This window comes from Chelonoidis abingdonii, chromosome 6 (assembly GCF_003597395.2).
Source record: "Chelonoidis abingdonii isolate Lonesome George chromosome 6, CheloAbing_2.0, whole genome shotgun sequence".
Lineage (NCBI taxonomy): Eukaryota > Metazoa > Chordata > Testudines > Testudinidae > Chelonoidis > Chelonoidis abingdonii.
The window spans coordinates 75,073,212-75,097,059 of NC_133774.1; the positions used below are offsets into that span (position 1 = coordinate 75,073,212).

The window sequence follows — 23,848 nt, forward strand, 5'->3', positions numbered from 1 at the left end:
CCTTAATCCTTGGCAACTTTGCTGAGGCAACTAACAAGGTCCTGCTGAATCTTTACTTTCTAAAATTACAGGTGTCAGGAATGCTGTGGTCAGACAACTTCCTTACTCTAGAAAACAGGATCACTTTGCTTTGATTCAAGTTTTCCCTCAATAATTTTTTTCACACATGCACATATTCAGACATATGACAAATACATTCTTCTTCGAGTGATTCTGCTTGTATTCTGCTCCTCCACCCACATGCAGTGCATGCACACAGGGTAGCAATGTCTATTGGGGCTGCACTTGCACCCTGCATGCCCTCCAGTGGCCCATAGCTGAGGGCATAAATAGCAGTGCAGCCATAACCAGGGCTGGCTCCAGGCACCAGCGCAGCAAGCAGGTGCTTGGGGTGGCCAAGGGGAAGGGGTGGCACGTCCAGCTCTTTGGTGGCCATTCAGCGGTGGGTCCTTCAGTCCCTCTCGGAGGGAAGGACCTGCTGCTGAAGTGCCACTGAAGAAGAAAGTGGCACAGTGAAGCTGCCGCCAAAGTGTCGCTGATCACGATCACAGCTTTTTTTTTTTTTATTTTTTGCTTTTTTTTTCCCCCCTTCTTCCCCCCTCTGCTTGGGGCGGCAAAAACTCTGGAGCTGGCCCTGGCCACAACTGCCCTCCACTTCCTTCTTACCGTTCGTGTCAGTGTCTCTGCTCACTGTGTGATTCTTTCCTTGCTTATTTGTTAGTAGTTAGTTGTAGATAGTGTTCTAGGTATAGAACACTATCTAGGTCAGTACAGTTAAATTTCTACTTTTAAGCCTGTTGCAAAAAAGAAAAGTAGAAAAGCTTCACGTCCAGAAGGTGCTCTGGCACTGGACACCTTGGGACATGGCAGATTCGAAAACTCCAGGATTCAAATCCTGTCCTTCCTGTGAGGCAGCCACTCTTATCATTGATGGACACCCTACAGCTTCTGCCTTGGTGAAGCACATGTACTAAACAAGTGCTCTATATGTTGCTCCTTTTTGAAAAGGCCCCTAAAGTGAGGGAATCCCAGCTGAAGCTCTCTCTCTTAGAGAAATCTGTGAAGACCTCTTTGGTTCCCAAAGAAGAGAAGACGACCTATCCTGACCAGACCATCCCAGTGATTGCTCTGGTAAGCCAGAGAATCACCCAGTACTCCTCCTGGGTTCATTTGGTGGCAAGAAAGTCTCACTCCTCCAACTCCTCGACTATGGAGTCAGTAAGAGATTCCATCCCCTTTCCGACCCTCTCCTCTGAAGGGAGAGGAAGGAAGGAGCACCACTCTCAGGGTGATTGGAATCACAGATCTCCCTCTTCAGCTCTGAGTAGATCCAAAGCAGGAAGCAGTTTCATGCCCAAAACAGGTCCTGCTGATGTCTTGGCACCAAAGGGTCTCCAGATGACCTGGGTGACAATTGAAGAAGCTTCTTGGCTCCTCGCCAATGCACCAGCACCAAAACACCTGGCACTGACACTAGAGCACTCCATCCTCTGTGGTCCCTATCACGTTCCTGGATGTGGATGAAACAACTTTGGAACCAACCTGCTCGGTACCCATGAGATTCATGGTATCAGGTGTCCTAGCAGTAACCAACTAGCCAGAGTCAACATTACTAGCCTCCACAAAAACGCTGTTGGCTCCAGAACTGTCCACATCTTACACTTCAGTGACACTCTAAGATGCTTTGGGCCATCCAAAATTCCTGAAAAAGGTTCCACTTGTCAAAGAGAGATGATGTGGCCCTACATCTTTGAGGATTGCAAAACACTCTAGTACATCAACTCACAGACAATACTCAGACAATCATGAGTGGTCAGTAAAGGATTCAGTTCCACATGACATCTCCTCCAAGTGGGGACACCCAAGGATAGACCTTTTTACCACAAAACAAACAAAAAGTGCCAAGTGTGTGCTCCAAAAGGGGATCCAGCACAGGCTCTTATCAGACACTTTCCTCATCCCTTGGACACTTGGGCCCCCCCTACACAGATCAGGGTCCTTTCTATCAGAGCTCAAGCAGCTTCTGAGTTTCACTAAGAGGGATTCCATCCTGGAGATTTGTGGATCATCTACCTGGAGTTCAATTCATCTTTGCCCAGCTTTGCTTCTTGGTAGAGGGAGCCAGAACTGATGCCTGCTTTGCAGAGCTGTCTTACAATTATTGATTCAGTAGACTCTGACCACCCACCTCGAAGAATTGGGATTAGTGCTTGTGAGTCACTAGAAGTAGAATAGATGTGGACAATCACTTGAAGGAATGGTTATTTACCCTACAGTAACTGTGGATCTTCAAGATGTGATGTCCACATGTATTCCATGACCTGCCCTCCTTCCACGCTACTTTGGAGGTCTGTATCAATTGTTTTAGAAAGGTAACTGAACGGCCCTTTATGCTCTTGGTTATGGGGTGCTGGAGAGCATGCAGCTTGCAGGCATGGTCCCAACAGACACTGCTCTTCAAAAAAAATTCCACACTCATGCATGGGGCACAGGCACACCAGAACTAGAATACATATGGACAAAATATCTCAAAAAGACTACAGTTACTGGAGGGTAAATAAACATTCTTTCTCACATGGAAACATCCACAGCAACAGAATTCCTATAAACTAATCAAGCTGTTTCTTCTTCCAGGATGTGAAGGAAGAGAGATCATCATCATTATCATTATTATTATTATTTTTAATACTTTGTTGATGGTCATATAGTACAATGACAGGGTGATATAAGTAGTGCTGGCCAAAACTTGGAATTTCCAGTTTGTGGGAAATTTTGCAATTTGGTTTTAGTTCAATTTGCAATAAAACATTTTTGGAAATTTCCCATGAACTGGAAATGGCAAAAAAATATATATTTTGGAAACTCTGACACATGGTGCTATTGAAAGGAAATATGCTCCCTAGAACCACAGCAGCTGCTGACTAAAATTGACATTTAGGGCAGTCGATTAATCGCTGTTAACTCATGAGATTAACTCAAAAAAGTTAATTGCGATTAAAAAATTAATCACGATTAATCATAATTTTAAATGCACTATTAAACAATAAAATACCAATTGAAATGTATTAAATATTTTGGATGTTTTTCTACGTTTTCATACATATTGTATTCTGTGTTGTAATTGAAATCAAAGGGTGTATTATTTTTAATTACAAATATTTGCACTGTAAAATAAACAAAAGAAATAGTATTTTTCATTTCACCTCAAACTAGTACTGTAGTGCAATCCCTTTGTCATGAAAGTGAAACTTACAAATGTAGATTTTTTTTTTTGGTTGCATAACTGCACTCAAAAACAAAACCATGTACAATTTTAGAGCCTACAAGTCCACTCACATGGCACTTTTGTAGCCGGCATTGCAAAGTATTTACGTGGCAGATATGCTAAAAATTCGTAGGCCCCTTCATGCTTTGGCCACCATTCCAGAGGACATGCTTCCATGCTGATGACGCTCATTTAAAAAAAAAAAATGGTATTAATTAAATTTGTGACTGAACTCTTTGGGGGAGAACTGTATGTCCCCTGCTCTGTTTTACCTGCATTCTGCCATATATTTCATGTTATAGCAGTCTCAGATGACTCAGCACATGTTCTTCATTTTAAGAACACTTCTTTGCAGATTTGACAAAACGCAAAGGTACCAATGTGAGATTTCTAAAGATAGCTACAGCATTCAACCCAAGGTTTAAGAATCTAAAGTGCCTTCCATAATCTGAGAGGGACGAGGTGTGGAGCATGCTTTCAGAAGTCTTAAAAGAGCAGCATTCTGATTCGGAAACTACAGAACCTGAACCACCAAAAAAGAAAATCAGCCTTTTGCTGGTGGCATCCGACTCAGATAATGAAAATGAACATGTATTGATCTGCACTGCTTTGGATTGTTATGGAGCAGAACCCGTTCTCTGAAATGGTGGTTGAAGCGTAAAGGTACATATGAATCTTTAGCGCATCTGGCACATAAATATCTTGCGATGCTGATTACAACAGCACCATGAAAACCCCTGTTCTCACTTTCAGGTGACATTGAAAACAAGAACTGGGCAGCATTATCTCCTGCAAATGTAAACAAACTTATTTGAGCAATTGGCTGAACAAGAAGTAGGACTGAGTGGACTTGCAGGCTCTAAAATTTTACATTTTATTTTTGAATGCAGTATTTTTGTACATAATTCTACATTTGAAAATTTAATTTCATGATAAAAAGATTGCACTATAGTACTTGTATTAGGTGAATTGGAAAGTACTATTTATTTTGTTTTTTTTTTACAGTGCAAATACTTGTAATCAAAAATAAATATAAAGTGAGCACTTTACACTTTGCATTCTGTGTTGTAATTGAAATCAATATATTTGAAAATGTAGAAAACATCTAAAATATTTAAATAGAATTCCACTTATTATTAACAGTGCAATTGTGTGATTAATCACGATTAATTTTTTTAATCACTTGACAGCCCTAATTTACATGATTTATGGCAGTTTCATTGCTGCTATTAGTCCCCATGGCTGGGTTACCCCTGAGCGGAGGAGCCCGGAAACCTGGGATTTTCATCCCTGGTAATGTTGCTCCAGAGCCATGGAAGAAAATGAACATTTTCTTGGACAGATTCAGCTAGACACAGATTACCCTTGTTAAGTAAATCCCTGAAGCAAGTGGTTAAAAACCAGAATAATGTAAATCTACAAAGAAATCCATTTACAGGCTCATTATTAGTCTTTTAGTAGCACTTTGAAATCCTAAAATGGATTTTGACTCTATTCTACTGGGCATATACAAACACTGAGTGAAAGACACCTCCAGCTCTGAAGAGCTGGAGTCTAAGTTGAATATGCAACAAGTGGTTGTAAGAAATAAAAAGGAAGGGGGAGGGAGGAAAGGGGTAATAAAAATAATATCACGGTACATAGGGAACTATAACACAATTTGAAGATGGTTCTACCTGTTTCCAAACAATGTTCCCTCTACTCTATCCTGTATGCAGAATGAGCAGCAGTCAGTGCACAAGTTTAAATCACATGAGCACAGTTGCAGAAAACAAAACTATTGTCAAGTATATATTATTTATTGATAGTGAAACTCAGTGACTGATGTATGTAAGAAACAAGTAGTAACAATAGTGAAACAAAACCTAGGCACTTGCTTATTGGCTTTGTGTAGTTAAATGTCAAATATTCAGTACCATGTTAGAAGGGACTTGCAGGTGATCTTTAGTTAAAATCTGTCAGCAACTTAAAGGGACGGTTTGGATAATTTTCCTGCCTCCTGCAAAACCACCCCTTCTCATAATAGAACTAAATCATTTTTTTGCCTCATAAAAATATTTTTAAACAGCAACTATTTTGCCTTTTGGAATAGCTTTGTTCTAGAAGGCTAATTCAAAACAAATACAGGAGGGGAGACCATCTCTGGACCACCCCTGAAGGTCTGTCCACACATACGTACTTTCTCTCTCTTTCACGCGCTTCAAATTATAGAAGTTAAACGTGTTATACCGTCATTATACTTAGCATATATATTCCGTACACATACAGCTGCTTTTCTGACAGTTCCTAGTGCCTCAGAGTTCTCACTATGGCTAAAATAAGATGAAAACCCAGATACATTAAAAATATAGACTGATTAATATAAAATACCATCACACAATCTTCTTATCCTGTCACCTGGGGTTAGGTCAACATGCAAGCATCCACCATCTATGTCTGTCTGAGGCAGTACTAAAGTCCTTTTGCTTACCATCTTTTTTGATGCAATCCAACTAGCTGTCCATTGCTTCCTTGGCTTTCCATAGGGTCTCCTTACTACCATCACCTCCTGCCACGCTGTCTTCATCAGGTCCCCTTCATTCGTCCACTTCATGTGTCTGAACTAGCAAAGTCTTGCTTCCTGGATTTTTTTCAGCCACATCACAGACTTTTCTCCTTGAAATTCTCATTTGCTTGGACATTGTGTTGTCTAAACTCTATATGACCACAAAGAGCAGCTAAGCAAATTCTACCTTTATGGTCCTGACAACTAGGAGAATAAAATAGAACCACTGTGTGATTCAGTTTCTGTTTGGGTCTCAGCTTCACATTTTCATCGTACTCCATCAGATTTAGTAGAGGATAGTTAGCAATTGAAGATAACTGCTATTTAATCACATATCCAGATCTGTAGCATAAATCATTGTAACTCCACTATAATCAATGGAGCTGTGACTTACACCAGCTGAAGATCTGGCACATTGAATTTTATAAATACAGTAATGTCTAAAATGACAAGCAGATAAAAAAAAAAGGTGTGCTCATGATAGCTCATGTAAAAACACTGCTGACTCATTGTATGACCTTAGGCAAGTCACTTCACCTCTCTGTGCTTCAGTTTTCCCATCTATAAAATTGAGATATTCATATTTATTTTTCTTCATTAAACACTTGGAGATCTCTGAGTGAAAAGTTATTTACTGGAGTTTAGTATTATTATTTAGATAATTCGTTCCACCCAAAGGATCCAAAAATACTTTAAATTACAGTGTCTACATACACCAGCACCTCTGGAGTGGAGGATAGCAGCCAAATGGTCTTTGGCATACTGTAAAACAGCAGGTGATGGAGACCTCCCCTATTTATATGAAAAGTGTCATATGATCCTGTCCACCTGGAGCCTAATTTTACAGTCTTGTCCAAAAGATTCTCACCCAGTAAATTGTATGGTACTAAATTTATTTATAGTGCTTAAGAAGGATGAAGGACTGTCAGCTTTGAGAGAATTCAAACCTGTGGCTCCAGAGTGTCTAGATATTTCAATCCTATGCTTAGACCACTAACCCATTCCTTCTGGTTTAAAATAAACGTCTGTTTATTGGCTAGAAGCCAGTCAGATCCACTCCATCATTTAGAGGAAAATTAATCCATCTTGTTATTGAACTTATAAATGTCAGCATCTGTCGAGGAATGAACTCTATAGTTAACGTTCACCAGACTCTGCAGTAACAAAAAACCTACTATGCTTTGAAGCCTTTTCCAGGCAACTCTCTTGATCCCTTTAAGACCCTCTAACAGCGCAAAACTGAGCTCAAGCACTATTTTCAAACCAAATTAAGGACTCTAGCCCCAAACCAGTAGAACTTGAGAAATGCCCTAGATAAATAGTTTCACCAGAATCGTAATATCCTAGTTCTGTTGAATTTCTTATCTTATTACAAAGACAATGCTTAGTCTGTAGATTCTCACTTTCGCACACTAGACATAATCTTTAGCATTTTCAAATAAATTATGCATGCTTCAGTAACCCATATCTGATCTCACTCCACTTGGAAAGTAGATGCGTGGAATTTGGGCTAACAGCCCTTTGTACATTTGTTACAATGTAATACTGGCACTTCATCAACTCTGATTTTGACCTTGGCACGAAATATGCAAAGGTTTTTATCCTTTTTTTCCATCCATAAAAGTAATTGTATTGTTCCCTTGGGGCCAGCTCCCGCATGGTACTGAACTCCTGCCATCTCTAGTCAGGTGGGAGTGTATGGACCTTGGTCCCTCATAAGATCATGTCTTACGTGTAGGTTCACATTATGAACAAATTATTCTCTGCAGATAGTGCTCTTGATTATAGGTTAGATTATGCAACCCTTACATTGTGAATCACAGACTCACTTGAGTAGTCCCACTGATTTCAAAGGACTACTCATGTGAGTAAGGGACTACTCATGTGAGTAAGGGAGCACCTGCATGAGTAAAAGATGCACAATGTAGTCCTAGAAATACACAATGATTGTTTACATAAGGCCACATTCTAGCCCCCTTGTATGTTGTGTGCGTAGTATCTTACTCTGTAAGTAGTCTCATTGGGTTTAGTGGAATTATTCGAAGAGTAGGGTATAACTCAGTGTAAGGGTAGTAGAATCTAGCCCATAAAAATATACATAATATATAGTTCATCAACAGAAACCAACAATGGCAATGCTTGTTTATGATGTACACAGCCAAAATGAGGATATATTTAAGATGTATTTTACAGGAGGTTTTTTTTTTCCAGCTAGATTTTGAACTTCAAATATATAAGATTGGATGTGTTCCGTAACAATATGGTAATCCTAGTAGCTATTTTCAGTCTCATCTCTTGCCTCACAACTTTATAGTTTGCTAGATGCTTTTGCATAAACCATTTGCTACATAATTGGTTGCTGTAAGGGAAAGTTCATGTGAAACATTATTTTATTTTTACTTAGTAGCAGGATGATTACACAGTCAACCTTTAGGACCAGGTGCCTTGTACAAATGGCATATTGAAAACAATTTTTAAGTAGTTCAATATAATCATGTGTGTACATTTGGAACTAAAGAGATAACATAGTGTGTTCAAGATAAGGGATACAAGATTGTGCTTTAGAAATAAGGAAAAATGCCAGAAGAGGGCAAGAGATGAAAGATAAATGAGGGGTTAGGAAAAGAGAAGGAGTGAGGGAGTACAGAATGACAATGAGAAGAACAAATTGTGGGAGGGGCAAATCCAAAAGATACTTTGGAGCTGGAAATAGCAATGAATATGAACATTTTCAAAGCATGTTTAATTACGTATAGTTCCTCTGTCTTCTGTAGGAGTATTTTAAAAATTAAAAATCACAAAGGAAATTCCTGCATGTATTCTAACTGAAAAGTTGAATGAAGAGAACAGGCTGTAAAACATTTCTGTGCAAATGATAGGAAAACAGTATTTTAAGGGTCTATTGATATTTGTGCATCACAGCCTACAATAGAACAGAATATATGATTCTACAACTGAGAAGGGTAAGGCATAGGTGGTCATGGAGACTGAGATTTAAAAAGCTGTTCCAGGGATTTAGAAGCCCCATGTTCATTAGCTAAATTCCCTAAAATCTCAGCCATAATGCCTAGGACCCTGATCCTGCAAAAGATTTCTGTAGATGGATTAAAATGCCTCCTCACTGCCCAGTCACTTCAAGATCTACAGCAGTTTGTCTAGAGCAACAAAGCTGGGCAATTTTATGGTATCGATATACTATTAGATGATGGAACAGTTTTGAAAAGATCTGTTAATCACATTGCATGAATAAATCACTTGAATAGGTGTGCAATTTTTTATCATGTTTTTCTACCCAAGAAAAATAACTACCATATTCAAAGGACACTGTCAATTTAAAAAATCCCACTTATGTCTGAACTTTTAAAGCTATTATTGTTACATGAAATACCTAAAATGAGTATAAATGAAAGACCTGTGGGAAAAATAGATTTTTTTCTCTTTTCAGTTATACTTTGTGCGTTTGAAGCCCTTTGTGTATGAATAGTTTAACTGTTTACTCTCTCTAATCAGTTTCATGTTATTTTTGTGTGTCTTTCATACAGTAATAGGTGAGATAAAAACATTTTAAACCTAGGAAGATATAACTGTAAACCCAGAACTGGCAGGGAGATTGTGGAGCATATGCCGTACCTGAACTAGGTTGAAATCCTTGTTTAAAAAATTAGCTGGATTTCCAATCTACCTTGTCCTTTTAAATAGTTGATCTTTGAGATTCTCCAGTCACGTAGAGCTAGTGTGAAATCTTAACTTTTTGGCCAACTTTAATATGATTTTACTCTATTCATGGGATTGTATGTCTTCTGGTGGTTGCATGAAAATTGTAAAAATAAATGCAATTAAATAAATGTATTTAATTATCTTTTATAGGATAGCTTGAAAAAAATAGTTGACTTTCATGAAGGAGATTGTGGATTTAAATCCTGCTAATATATTTGGTGGGAATTCTGTTATTCCCTCACTCTGGAGTTCTCCACTTTAGAATTCAATTCCTCTGTTGGGGTAAGGTCAGTGGTTTTACTCAAGACTTTTTTTTTTGAGGTGCAGTATATAATGAATTCTGTTCTGAACAAAGGATTTACTTAAATAGTTACTATCCTTTAAAAAATAATGGATGAAATCCTGGCCCCACTGAAGTCAATGGCAAAATTCCTATTGACTTCAACCTGGCTCGGATTTCACTCTATATGTTTAACATGTTGCTTTCCATACATTATTAATAATTCCTTTGACCAAGGATTCTCAACCTCTCTCCATCTGGCTCCAGCACCTGCCCTGGTTTCTTGCCATGACTCCAGTTCCATAATCTTTTGTTATTTATTATATATTAGATGTTCTTGTGCCTTCTGACACAAGACAACACAATCTTTCCACCTCCATTTGTCTAATACTATGTTCTTTGCTCTGTTATAGTCTGTTTCCATGACAGCAGCATCTTTCTCAATGGTTTTCTTCTGTGTCATGTGTTGTCCTCCTCTTTTCTGCCTCCGACAAGGGGCGTCCAATCAAGGGCTTGTCTAATAGTACAGTTTCTTGACATCCACACTGCATGTCCAAACAACTTCAGCCTTCTTTCTGAAATCATTGTCTCTACAATTTGCTGGCAAGTCCTTTCTGGTAATATCTCACAAACCTTTTCAACCACGTTTAACTGTTATTTTCAGCTTTTTCATTTTTTTATTATAATAAATGCACCCAGGCTTTACAATTGCCTATTTTATAAACCTAAAATAAAAATACATACATACATACATTTAGTGCTAGTAGGTTGGGAAGTATTGCTTTAATGGTGGCATGTGTGTTTCTGGGTGGGGGTAAAATAGTGATGTTAGGTCAAGGGTGGGCAAGCTTTTGGGCCGCAGTTGGGTGGGGAAATTGTATGCAGGGCTATGCATGTAGGGCTGGGGCAGGAGGTTGGGGTGTGCAGGAAGGGGCTCAAGGCAGACGGTTGGGGTGCAGGAGAGATGCGGGGTGCAGCATGGGGCTCGGAGCAGGGGGTTGAGGTGCAAGAGGGGTGCATTGTGAAGCAGGGGGTTAGGGGCTCGGGGCAGGGGTTAGGGTGTAGGAGGGGGTCTGGAATAAGGGAGAGGGCTCAGGGCAGGGGGTTAGGGTTGGGGTGCAGGAGGGGGTGCGGAGTGCGGGAGGGGGCTCAAGGCAGGGGGTGGGGTGCAGGCTCCAGCCCGGCGCTGCTAATGTCGAGTAGCTCCAGGATGGCAGCGGCGCGCAGCAGGGCTAAAGCAGGCTCCCTGCCTGCCCTGGCCCCACTCCGCTCCTGGAAGTGGCCAGTATGTCCAGCAGTGGCTCCTGGGGATGGGGCAGGGCAGCCAGCTCCACTGCATGCTTCCCTCACCTGTGGGTACCACCCCCAAAGCTCCTATCGACCATGGTTCCCCTTCCTGGCCAATGGGAGCTGCGGGGGGCAGTGCTTGCTGGCAAGAGCAGTGCACGAGCCCTCTGTCCCACCCATCTCCCCTCCCCCAGGGGCCGCAGGGACGTGGTGCTGGCTGCTTCTGGAAGTGACATGGGGCCAGGGCAGGTAGGGAGCCAGTCTTAGCCCTGCTGCGCCACAGGGATGGCAATCCCATGGGCTGGACTGAAAGCCCCGAAAGGCTGGATCTGGCTCATGGGCTGTAGTATGCCCTCCCCTGTGTTAAGTAGTGCTACAGGGCTTGTTGCTAATGAAAGGTGTTGAAGTTGCTACTGTTGGGAGGGGTGCTGGGTGAGGTGATGCAATGGAGATTATCGGGTGGAAAGTACTAGATTCATTGAAGCTTATCTCCTTGTTGCCTTGAGCTCTGGAGAAAGGTGCTGTCTGAAAATGGTGTGAAGCTGGTGTGATCAATGGGAGTTGGAGGGCTGAGCAGCCAGCACACAGAAAGTTCCACACTAGCCTCAAATTTCAAGAGTTGAGCCTGGTTCTGATGTGAACATTGAAGAGATGATGTAGGGACAGGATTGTAGTTACCAAAGAAGAGAATGATCTTCTCTTTCTCTCCTCTTATGTCCTCAAAGCTGCCTATTAAGGAGCACCATTTTTTTTTTTTTTTTTAATGGCAGGATTTCAACTATGATGACTCAGACACTTCTTCACACCCACACTGGGGTAGTGAATTTGGTTGTATCTAGACTAGAATAAAAACATGTTAAAATGTTTTAGTTAACTAACACATTTGAAAAGTTTACCATAGATAGTGTGTGCTGAACATGAAACTGGTTGAGATAAAGTCAAGAGGGAAGCTTAGCCTTTTCAAGTTTCAGACTGGTAGCCATGTTAGTTTGTATCAGCAAAAACAACGAGGCATCCTTGTGGCACCTTAGAGACCAACAAATTTATTTGGGCATAAGCTTTCGTGGACTAGAACACATTTCATCAGATGCATGGAGTGGAAAATACAGGAGCAGGTATAAATACACCTCTACCTCGATATAACACGGTCCTTGGGAGCCAAAAAAATCTCACCACCTTATAACTGAGACTGCGTTATATGAGGTTTGGTCCGGTACAGCATACCAGCAAGAGCCCCGGCAGTGATTTAAAGGGTGCGGTGCTCCAGCCGCTGCGGGGAGCCCTGGGCCCTTTAAATCACCACCGGAGCTCTGGCAGGGGGGCTCGGGTGGTGATTTAAAGGGCCCGGGGCTCCACATGAATTCAGATATAACAAAGTAAAGCAGCAGGGCTCAGGTGGTGCTTCAAAGGGCCCTGGGCTCCCTGCTGCTTTACCCCATTATATCTGAATTTGTGTTATATCTGGTTGTGTTCTATTGGGGCAGAGGTGCATATGAAAAGATGTGAGTTGCCATAACAAGTGTGAGGTCAGTCTAACAAGACAATTCAATTGACCGCAGGATACCAAGGGAGGAAAAATAACTTCTGAAGTGTTAATGAGAGTGGCCCATTTCAGACAGTTGAAAAGAAGGTGTGAGTAACAGTAGGGGGAAATTAGTTTTAGTTAGAAAGTGTCAGATAACATGTTCTAGCAACACACCTTTAAATCCTAATCTAAACAAGGCCTTAGATGATATCAATGTAAAGAATTTTTTGAATGCAATTGCCTTTGAAAATGTATGGCTGTGTTTTCATTTCCCCCAGATTGGACAAGGAAAACCACTCGAGTCAATTTCCCTCTGGTTTATAGTCAGTTTCCCCTTTAGTGTAGGACCCGGATTCAAGGCGTGAGAAGAGCGTCGAGCTGTATAAATACCAGATTTCCATGGAATTTTTAAACCTCCTGTGTCGGTTCCTTCTGCTCTCAGGTTCTGTACACTTGGCACTGGCTCTGCTACGCCAGATTACCACGTGTCTGTGCCGACTCCGCAATCCAACACCCAACCACGAGCACGGGACGCTACGCTCCAAAACAACCTGTTACAGCACAAGACCCTGTTGCGGGACAGTGTTCGGCCGTTTTAAACAGGATCCGCAGCGCGGCGGGTTCCCAGCAGCCTCAGCCCCCGCCCCCGCCGGGCAGCGAGCAGGGAGTCAGGACAGCCACTGGCGGAGCGAGGCCAGTCAGGCAGGGCCGCCCATAGCGCCGCCCGGAACTAGGGGCGGGGCCGACTGAGCCTGCCGGGCTCCCGTCTGCCCCGCCTACCCCCGTTGCCGGTTGCTGGCGGCGGAACCGGGCGGCGGCGGCCAGGATGGCAGCGCCCATCATCCCCGAGAGCAGCAGGTACGGACCGCCCGGCAGAGCGGCGCCTGGGGAGCCCCGGCCCGGCGGGGAGAGTGGAGCCGGGAGCACCCGCGTCACCGGCTCGCCCCTGCCTGACACCGGGGCTGGGACCGCCCCCAACCCCCCAGCGTGCCGGGGCCACTGGGACCGCCCCCCCAACCCCTCAGCGTGCCGGGACCGGGACCCCAGCCCCCCTCCCCCCGACATCCCAGCGTGCCGGGGCTGGGGGACCCCCCGCCAAACTCTGGGACATCTGGGCTGGGACCCAAATTCCCCAGTGTACCGGGGCACGGGGCCTGTCTCCCCAGTGAGTCAGTATTGTGCCTCTTGAAGTTTCCAGCATGTGGGTGTCTCCACTATTGGAACAGTGAGACCATGTCAATATCATACAGTGAACTGGGCTGAACCACCCAGGGCATCAACTCTGCCTCGTTTAATTGGAGGGTGGAACTATTTCTATTTTGATCCTTACAGTACTTGGACACTGGTTCTGTTTCTCTCTCAGTGAATTTTTATAATTTTTATAAATTGTGTTTGAAGTATCAAGAATCAAATTCATTTAAGTTAGAAACCAGTAGCACTAGTGTGCTTTGTGTGTGAAACATTAGAAAACAAAAATATTTGTACTACATTGTTTAAAGCCAATATGTTTACATTAGGAAACTTACCTGATCTCTTTCATTTTATTTAGCATTAAAAAAGCAGTGTTGCTCATTAACATGATAGACCCAGGCAGATTTCCTAGATTACTCTCCCGCATCCTTCAAAAGCTTCATCTAAAGGTTTGTATAGTTTAACAATAACCCCTTACCCCTCACTTTTTAATATATTTTGAAACTCTATAATGCGTATGTCAGTTACTGTGTATTTTATACTTTTTTGAATCAGGTCATAAGATACTGTTTTCTTACATCTTTAGATTTTGTCGTGCATGTTTAACATACACATGCACTTTATCTGTGGGGGGGAAATAAGTATATTTTTTCTGTGATTTGACATTACTTGCTTGCTCAGTATGCAAGATGAAGCATAAAGATCTAATAAAATAGAACCTTTGTTTGGTAGAAGCATAAAGGAAAGACTGGACACAAAGAGCCATCAAGATCCAATATTTATATAAAGATGCAGTTGCTACAAATTTTAATTTACAAATCATAAATTATACCTAAAATCCTAAATCATGTCAGTGTTTACAGACCCTGTACAATACCACGGATGAAACCCCAGAAATCTGCCAATTTATGAACAAAAATCATTATGAAATGTGATATTGATCAACTCTATAATACAATAATCTGCAGAAGCTCTTCTTCTTTTTATTGGTAAAGGATGTCATGATTGTTATTGTACTATTCTGTATGATGGAGATAGTCACTTTTTTGTTTGACAAGTATATCAACATGTGTGTCCTCTGGCCTGTAAGAATTATGAAGCAAAACTGAGCAATTGTGACCCTTAACCTTTGAAAAAAAGTTATGAAATATTGTCAAGCAAGAGATGTCAAGAAAGCATATTTTCAAAGGAAACACTGGTTTCAAATAATATTTTAAAACAGTGGTTCTAACCTGTACTAACACTCAGGATTATTAAAACTGAAGGTATTTTTAAAATCTGCGTTCCTGATCTCCTCTATTCATGTTAATTTTGCATAGGAGGGTGAAAATGTCATGTAATGAAACTTTTTCCTTGGAATTCTTCCATTGGGAGGCACAAGTTTCCTTTTTATTGTACATACCCCACCCTTGCCCCTCCGGGGTAAATCCCTGGGGGTTACAAAATGTGAATCTGGAGGGATCTTCCAAAGTCAAGAAGAATCCCTCTCACCCAGCCATCTGCCTTCCCAGGGAACCCCAAGGTATTGTAGATTCTGCAGTAGGTTTCACAGGATTGCCTAATGTATTTAAGTGAATATGGGTTCTGCAGCCTCTTGACCCTGCCTTGTTTATTTGTGGATCTGGACCACTGTTGAGCTTCCATTGGTTTGGAAGGAAGGATGGAGCTGGCTTTCCCCTCTTACGCCCTTGTGATGTTAGAGGTGAGAATAAAGCCCATAATTAATTATTCACCATTTATGCTGGCTGCCTGTGTTTCATTTCTTGCAGTTTGGGTAATGAAAATAGAATGAATACTCAGTAGTAGTCACTTCTGTTTATGTCTGGTGTTAGATTGACTTTCTGGCACTAATGAATCAGAAAAGTGCTCCAATGGAAAGCTAGAGGAAAATGTTTAAATCCAAACAAATGCTGTTTTTGTTGGAAGTTTTCTTTTGACTTTATGAAATATTTCTTTTGATCCTAAGTTAGGTTTTGTACAATATTTAATCAAAAAATGTGCCTCTGTGTACATGCCAGGAATGGATGAATCTGGATGAGTCAGATTGAATAGAATCAAGCCTATGCACAATCTGCATTTGTGACCTATATAAAATGGAAAAGGAAGACTAGTAACTAGATTAATTAGATTAGAGACAAGTCTTTTATTAATTTTTGTTATAAGAGAACAGAAAAGCACAATATATAATAGTGAGAACAATAGTAATGGAATCTTGGTCTTGCCCTCCAGGTGCATGGGTACATATTTGCTCATTTGTTTCCAACTTCCCCTAGTCATTGTATCAGTGTTTGATGGATGCAAACTTGTATTATTTATTTATTTTTCTTTAAGAATTTAGAATTATAGAAGGTGCCAAACTGATAGCATTGGAAATTGAAGTCTAGACATAGGACAGCACAGTGTGGCTAAAAATAATAATAATACAAATTTACCTGTATTGTTCAAACTACGCTCTAGTGGGACCACCTCTAGGAATATGAGGGTTGTTTCATCTCTTTGATTCAATTATTGATTTTTCTGATGAAATTGCTAACGAGAGTCTGATAACAGTAGCTGTGATTTATTTATGAATGAAGATATTCACCCACTAACAGGGGGAAAGAGCCATTCACTTAATGTCACCTACCCTATTAAATTACCATTATATAGCATAATAATTTTTGGTGACTATTGGCCTGCGCTGGATGTGAATGAATGATTTGGGTGGAAGACTCTGTATTACATTACCAGTTTCATGAGCCATGAGTTGTCTAACTGTAGGGAGCACTGAATTGGTGGAAATTTTAAATAAATTTCGTTGTGTTAGAGAAGATACTTAAAGCTGCATATTTCCTTCTGAAAGCTAAAGATTAAACTGAGACAGGCTTTCAAGGTTACACAGAGCTCTTCTTCAGGACTGAAGAAGAGTTCCGTGTAAACTTGAAAGTTTGTCTATCTCACTGACAGAAGTTGGTCCAATGAAAGGTATTACCTCACCCACTGTGTCTCTTTAATACCCTGGGACCCATGTGGCTACAACAACACTGCATACAAAGATTAAACTAACATTTTCATTTTTGCATTCTGGTTAGAGATTCAAATATTTTGACCATTCAGGTCTTCTTATAATTACATCATCTTTGCTCTGACAGCTCAATTGCTTTTTTTGAGTAGCTGTCCAGTTACTGGATTGCTAATTGGCCTCACTATGTTGTTTGATGTCTAAAACATAGAACATTCTGTTTTAACAGATGACAATATTTGCATTATGTTTAAACATTCAGTACGTTAGTAAGATTGTCCATTCAGTGATCTTTAATACGACATGTTGTAAATTTTTTGACTTTTTGTATGTGGTTTTCGAAATTTCCCCAAATAGACCTTTATTATTGAGTCTTTTAGAAGAAAATAGGCTGTGTTCAGGCCAGAGGAATGTCAATAGCAAACCAAGAGAAGCATATATATCTGCACTACATCTTTGCCTTCTCTTTGGTGCTTTTATTTCTAGTCCAGCCAGTACGCATTACAGTGTTTTCACTGGTTTGTATTGTCAAGTATAAATATGTAACTTTTTCCGCATAATGCATATTATCAAATATGGTCAAAAGACGAGTTTTTTACATGGTAATTTCAAACATGTTTTTTATATACAGAAAGAAAAGTGTGCACTTGTATGCATATTTCATAAAGCCTGAACAAAAGCCCATTAAAAGCAATGGAGCGACTCACTGAAGTCAGTGGGTTTTTGGTCAGGTCCTTGGTATCCTGATATATTTTTTGCTCTGACAAGGTTTGTTTGTTTTTAAATGGGAGAGGAAAAAGAAACAACCCCCCCCCCCGGCTCTTTAATGTTTTAACTAAGCTTGCCTTTTGGAGAATGGCAGATGGAATACTAGGAATAAACCCATTTTTATACTTCAGGCTGAGAGCAGTTTCAGTGAAGAGGAGGAAGAAAAACTGCAAGCTGCATTTTCAGTGGAGAAGCAAGATCTTCATTTAGTCCTTGAAACTATATCATTTATTTTGGAACAGGTACCATTTTTATTAGTATGAATCTTTAAATATTTGAAACTAATGCTTGCTTGGTAGAAAAATTACTATACAGAGCAAGTTAAAATAGACACTTCCTGAAAACAAATATCACAGTCTTGCTATTTATTTATTCAAGGTTTGATTCTGCCTTCTTTACTAGTGTTGCATAGTATCTTACTTGGCAAGTAGTCTCATTGAAGTTAGGGTTGTACTTGAGGAGCAAGGTTCTACTTAATGTGACTAAACGGGGGTAGAAGCTTGCCTTCAGTCTGTATCCTGTACTTACCAACACATCTCTGAGCACCAGCCTGTGATCATCTCACTCACACTGAGCAGTATCAAGCTTCACAGATACATCCCTGTTTCTGTTGAAGTGAATGGGAGAACTCATGGAATAAGGTGCTATGTATCAAGACTATCAGAATCTGGCTCCAAGTGCCAGAGCCAGTCTTAGAGGCCCTGAGCCCCAACTTCCTGAGGCATGACACATCACTTCAAGCTTTTTTTTTTTTAATTTTTTTAATTTTTTGGAAACTCAGCTCTTGTGGGGGCGCCAGCAACATTTGCTGTTGTGGGTGGCAAAAAATCTAAGCCACTAAATACATTGACATACTTTAAAGTGGAGCATACAATATTTAAACAATAACAATAAAACCCCCTTGCAAAACTGAGAAACATTTCCTCCTTGATGATGTTTTAGATAAATATTTCATAATATTGTACAAAGTTACTCTGCAATAGCTTTATTACTTAAGATATCAATCATGTAAGCCGTTACGTAAAAAGTGGAAGTTAAATCCAAGTGAGGAAAATAGAAAGAAGCATAAACTCTGGGAAATGAAATGTAAAAATATAATTAGGAAGGCCAAAAAAGAATTTGATGACTAGCTAGCCAAAGACTCAGAATGCAATAGCAATTCTTTTTTTTTCAAGTTCATCAGAAGCAGGAAGCCTGCTAAACAACCAGTGGGGCCACTGGACGATTGAGATGCTAAAGAAGCCCTCAAGGATGATACGGCCATTCTGGAGAAACTAAATTAATTCTTTGCATTGGTCTTCACGGCTGAGGATGTGAAGGAGAGTCCCAAACCTGAGCCATTCTTTTTAGGTGACAAATCTGAGCACCTGTCCCAGATTTGAGATGTCATTAGAGGAGGTTTTGGAACAAATTGATAAACTATCATCTGTTCCCGATTACTTATTTCTGTTTATTCACCTAAGAGTTCTGAAGGAACTCAAATGTGAAAATTAAGAACTACTAACTGTAGTATGTAACCTATCATTGAAATCAGCTTCTGTACCAAATGACTGGAGGATAGCTAATGTGATGCCAATTTTTAAAAAGGGCTCCAGAGGTGATCCTGACAGTTATAGGCCAGTAAGCCTGACTTCAATACTGGGCAAACTGGCTGAAACTATAGTAAAGAACAAAATTGTCAGACACATAGATAAACATAATTTTTTTTGTAAGGGGAAATCATGCCTCACCAATCTACTAGAATTCTATGACGAGGTCAACGAGCATGTGGACAAGGGGGATCCAGTGGTATAGTGTACTTAAGGATTTTCAGAAAGCCTTTGACAGGGTCCCCTCATCAAAGACTCTTAAGCAAATATGCTGTGATGGGATAAGAGGGAAGGTCCTCCTGTGATTATAACTGATTAATAGATAGAGAATCAAAAGTAGGAATAAATATGTCAGTTTTCAGAATGGAGAGAGGTATAGTGGTGTAAGCCTCGGGCCTGGTAATTGGCCCTGTCTTCATTAACATGTCATAGAATGTGAATCTGGAAAAAGGGGGTGGTGTAATAGCTTCTGTCCAGACCTGACTTTAGGTCCAAAATCTGGGGGCTTACCTGAACTTCCCAGCTCACTCACCAGCTTGGGATATTCTCGCTGCCACCCCAGATCAGGAATTGATGAGGCCTGATCCCCCTTTCTCTCTTGGTGTCCCCAATCCCTCCTTGGGGGGACACACCAGATTTCAAAATCCATTGGATGCTAAACAGCATGGGAGAAAACCCCTTCCCCCCTCCTGTCCAGGCTTGCAGAACCGGTTCTTGCTTCCCAAGTTAGATAACGTTCTCAATACCCTTCGAGACAATTGAGATGCAAAATGCCACACTTGCTTTCTCCTTCCGCTGCCTGTGTTCTGTGAGGGAGAATTACCTGTACAGAGGTGACTTTCTTTTTACATTTCCCCTAGCCGCTCTTCCTGAAAGCAATAGAAATAGTCCCCTAGCTCTGGCTGTTTCCCTTCCCTTGCCTCGATAGGGAAAGAAATTCACACGTTTATAAAGAGAATTTATTATAAAAAAAGAAAGAAAATATTACAAACAATAATCTTGGAGCATTAAGAACTCAATTATAGGCATCTTGCTTTAGAAATATGAAGACAACAGTCTGATTTTAAAAGATAGTCCCATTAACACTCAGTCCAACATCACAGACATGTAAGATACCCTCACCAAACGCTCCTCTAGCCGTAATGCCTTGGGGTTCCTTTGTACTCACAGATGTGTAGGAAACACTTGGAGAAAGATGCAGTTAGGAGGAAGCTTGTCTAACACAGCCGAGAAACAACAAAGACACAGCATCCACAATCTTATTCGTACAACACACAAGCTCCAATAAGCGACATTGCTTTGGGTTTCCTTTGTATCATAGAACTTTTGGTAATATTCTGAAATACGAAGGAGTTAGGCGGAAACCTTGTTTACTCACAGCCGAGAAAACCAAAGACCCCGAGTATACAAATTCCCGCCCCTGACTTTAAACAATCCAGTTCTCTGATTGGTCCTCTGGTCAGGTGTTTGGTTACCCTTTCCAGGTAAAAGAAACTTCACCCTTACCTTACCTATCTATTTATGACAGGGGGTAAATAGGGAGGTGGCAAAATTTGAAGATGATACAGACAGACTGCGAAGAGCTATAAAAGGATCTCACAAAATTGGGTGACTGGGCAACAAAATGGCAGATGAAATTCAATGTTGATAAATACAAAGTAGTGCACATTGGAAAAAATAATCCAAATTGTACATATAAAATGATAGGCTCTAAATTAGCTGTTGCCACTCAAGAAAGAGATCTTGAAGTTATTGTGGATAGTTCTCTGAAAACATCCACTCAATGTGCAGTGGCAGTCAAAAAAGCGAACAAAATGTTGGGAAACATTAGGAAAGGGATAGAGAATAAGACAGAGAATATCGTGTTGCCTCTATATAAATCCATGGTACACCCACCTCTTGAATACTGCGTGCAGATGAGGTCGCCCCATATCAAAAAAGATATATTGGAATTGGAAAAGGTTCAGAAAAGGCAACAAAAATCATTAGAGGTATGGAACGGCTTCCATATGAGGGGAGATTAATAAGACTGGGGCTTTGGAAAAGACACTAAGGGCAGATATGATAGAGGTCTATAAAAATCATGACTAGTGTGGAGAAAGTAAATAAGGAAATGTTATTTACTCCTTCTCATAACAAGAACTAGGGGTCACTAAATGAAATTAATAGGCAGCAGATTTAAAACAAATAAGACTGTATTTTTTTTACACAACACAGTCAACCTGTGGAATTCCTTGCCAGGGGATGTTATGAAGGCCAAGACTATAACAGGGTTCAAAAAAGAACTAGATAAGTTCATGGAGGATAGGTCCATCAATGGCTATTAGCCAGGATGGGCAGGAATGGTGTCCCTAGTCTCTGTTTGCCAGAAGCTGGGAGTGGCTGACAGGAAATAGATCACTTGATGATTACCTATTCTGTTCATTCCCTTTGGGGCACCTCGTATTGGCCACTGTCAGAAGACAGGATACTGGTCTAGATGGACCTTTGGTCTGACCAGTATGGCCGTTCTTGTGTTCTAATGTGCTTATGTAATCAGTCTTTTTATTCACACGAGTAATCCCATTTAAGTGGGACTACTTTTATGAGTAAGAATTTTCAGACTTGGGGCTGCAGTTTGGTTCCATGTTTTGCATACATATTGTCTAAATTACATCTCTAATCCAAGTGTTTAATATCGTTCTTACAGAAAGTGTGAATATTTTTGTCAGTAAATAAACTCAGTCAAAATGCTTCTGTGCTGGATTGTGCTTTACTCATATAAAAAATAATAAAATCTTACGAAAAGGTCAGTTTGGGAAAGAGACAAAAAATGTTAAAAATGGTTTTTGGCTTCACTGTCTTTTTTGTTTCCATGAAGAAGTGCCAAGGTGATATACTAGGCCATAAAGAATAGAACACTTATTTTTAATGGATGGAAAGATACGTTGGCCATTGTAACTTCTGCATGGAAAATAAGTTTTGAATAATAGTTTTGAAAAAATATCATTGTGACGTTCTGCTCAAGACAACCAGAACTGAGCTCTAATGTGTTATCCCTCAGCCCCAAAAAGAGTGAGAGCTTTGCTGCTGCCAAGCTGTCTGTCAGCTCCCTGGCACACCAGCCTGTCTGCCTAGCCAGCAAACTCTTCAAGGCTCTGCCAGTCCAAACCTTACCTTGTAGGTAACAATCAGTGAACTTGAATTCCCCCAGAGATGTCTCCTTGCAGTGTCCATTCCCTCTCACTGGACACTCATAGTAATTGTTTTCTGCCTCCAAAGAAACAGAATGCATCACCTGGTTAGGGTAGCTGAAGACTCACACTTCACTTTAATACACAGCAATGAGATGGTTTTATAATAAAACAAGAATAATTTTATTAACAAAGAACAGAGTTTTAAGTGATGCAAAGCAAGAGACAGACACAGGTTTGCTTACAAGCAAAACAAAATAAACCATGTTTTCTAGTGACTAAAACTTAATTTTAGCAAGTTACACTATTTACCTAAGCAATTTTGTTACTTCCATCAAGTTACCAACATCCTTAGCCTCTGAAGTAGGTGATCCAATTTTCACAGGCTCAGAGGGTACTGTACCTTGTGTCCCCAAAGAGAAAGATAACTCCAATGGCTTTTTGCTCTCCTTATATTTTCCAATGTCCATTTTCTCTGCCTCAAGAGCCAGGAAGGCATACTGGGCTGCAGATTCTGTCCCCCAGATGTGATTAAAAGTTTATTAGAGAATATTTAAATAAAGATGATACAGAGAGTTTGAAACATCAGTTATTGGTCATCAGGGGTAACATACAGAGTATAGGGGGACGCTAGTATCTGGATATTGGTTAGCACATAATATATACAGTCTGCAATGTCCCCAGTGCGGGGTGTACGGTGGGTGGGGTCAAGATACAGTAAGGAAGCAGTGAGGGTGCATCACTCATACAATGGGTTACACGCAGTCATGGGTATAAGTAAGCGGGCCGGGTAATGGGGACAGGATGACCCTCACATGGTGGAATTCAGTTTGGTGGGTTCAGGGCTCAGGGGATATAGTTTAGTAGGGGGGGTTTATAGGTCTACTCCCCCGTGGGTGCACGAAGCCACGCCAGCTCACTCCTGGTATTGGCGGTGGCCGGTGATGTGCTCTGTGTAAATGTCTCTAGACCATTGGATAGTGTCCGAGACCATCAAACGTCTCATGAGCCGCGCGTAGTGATGGCCCACCCCACAGGCCCTAAGTACACGTTCATTACAGGGGTCCCAGGCACCCAGCGCCCCGACGATCAGGGCGTCAGTGTAAACCTCGTAGCCCCTTGTCCGCAAGGTGTCAGCCAGGGGGGCATATTTTTCCAGTTTACGGGCTCAGGTTTCGCGGAATGCTGCAGTCCTGTTCTCGAACGGGATCGTCACGTCGACGAGGATGATCTTTTCCCGCTCCTCGTCCGTGACAACGATGTCTGGGCACAGCAGGCTGTCGGTGTCGGGGATGGTGCAGTTGACTGCGATCTCACCCAGGTGTGAGGTGATGGCCTTCACCAGTCGGTCTTGACAGCGTTGTGGCACAGCTGCCAGGCTCTGGCGTGGGGCTTGCAGCTGCACAGGACTGTCTTCTCCCCTCCTTGTTAGCTTGATGGCTTTGTTCACTTTAATGTAAATATACTTCAGTTGCCCTTTGCCTGGAAGCAAGCCAGTCAGACAGGT

General features: G+C 41.1%; 1 protein-coding gene across 1 annotated transcript in view; it reads left to right on the forward strand.

Moving 5' to 3' along the window:
- The first annotated feature begins 13,383 nt into the window (after positions 1-13,383).
- COMMD10 (COMM domain containing 10) overlaps positions 13,384-23,848 on the forward strand; it is a 170,834-nt gene continuing 160,369 nt past the window's right edge. The window contains exons 1-3 of the mRNA XM_075067168.1: positions 13,384-13,477; positions 14,169-14,259; positions 17,711-17,821. Of these exons, the coding sequence (XP_074923269.1) occupies positions 13,446-13,477; positions 14,169-14,259; positions 17,711-17,821 (234 nt within the window). The 5' untranslated portion in view covers positions 13,384-13,445. The remainder of the gene's footprint in view (positions 13,478-14,168; positions 14,260-17,710; positions 17,822-23,848) is intronic.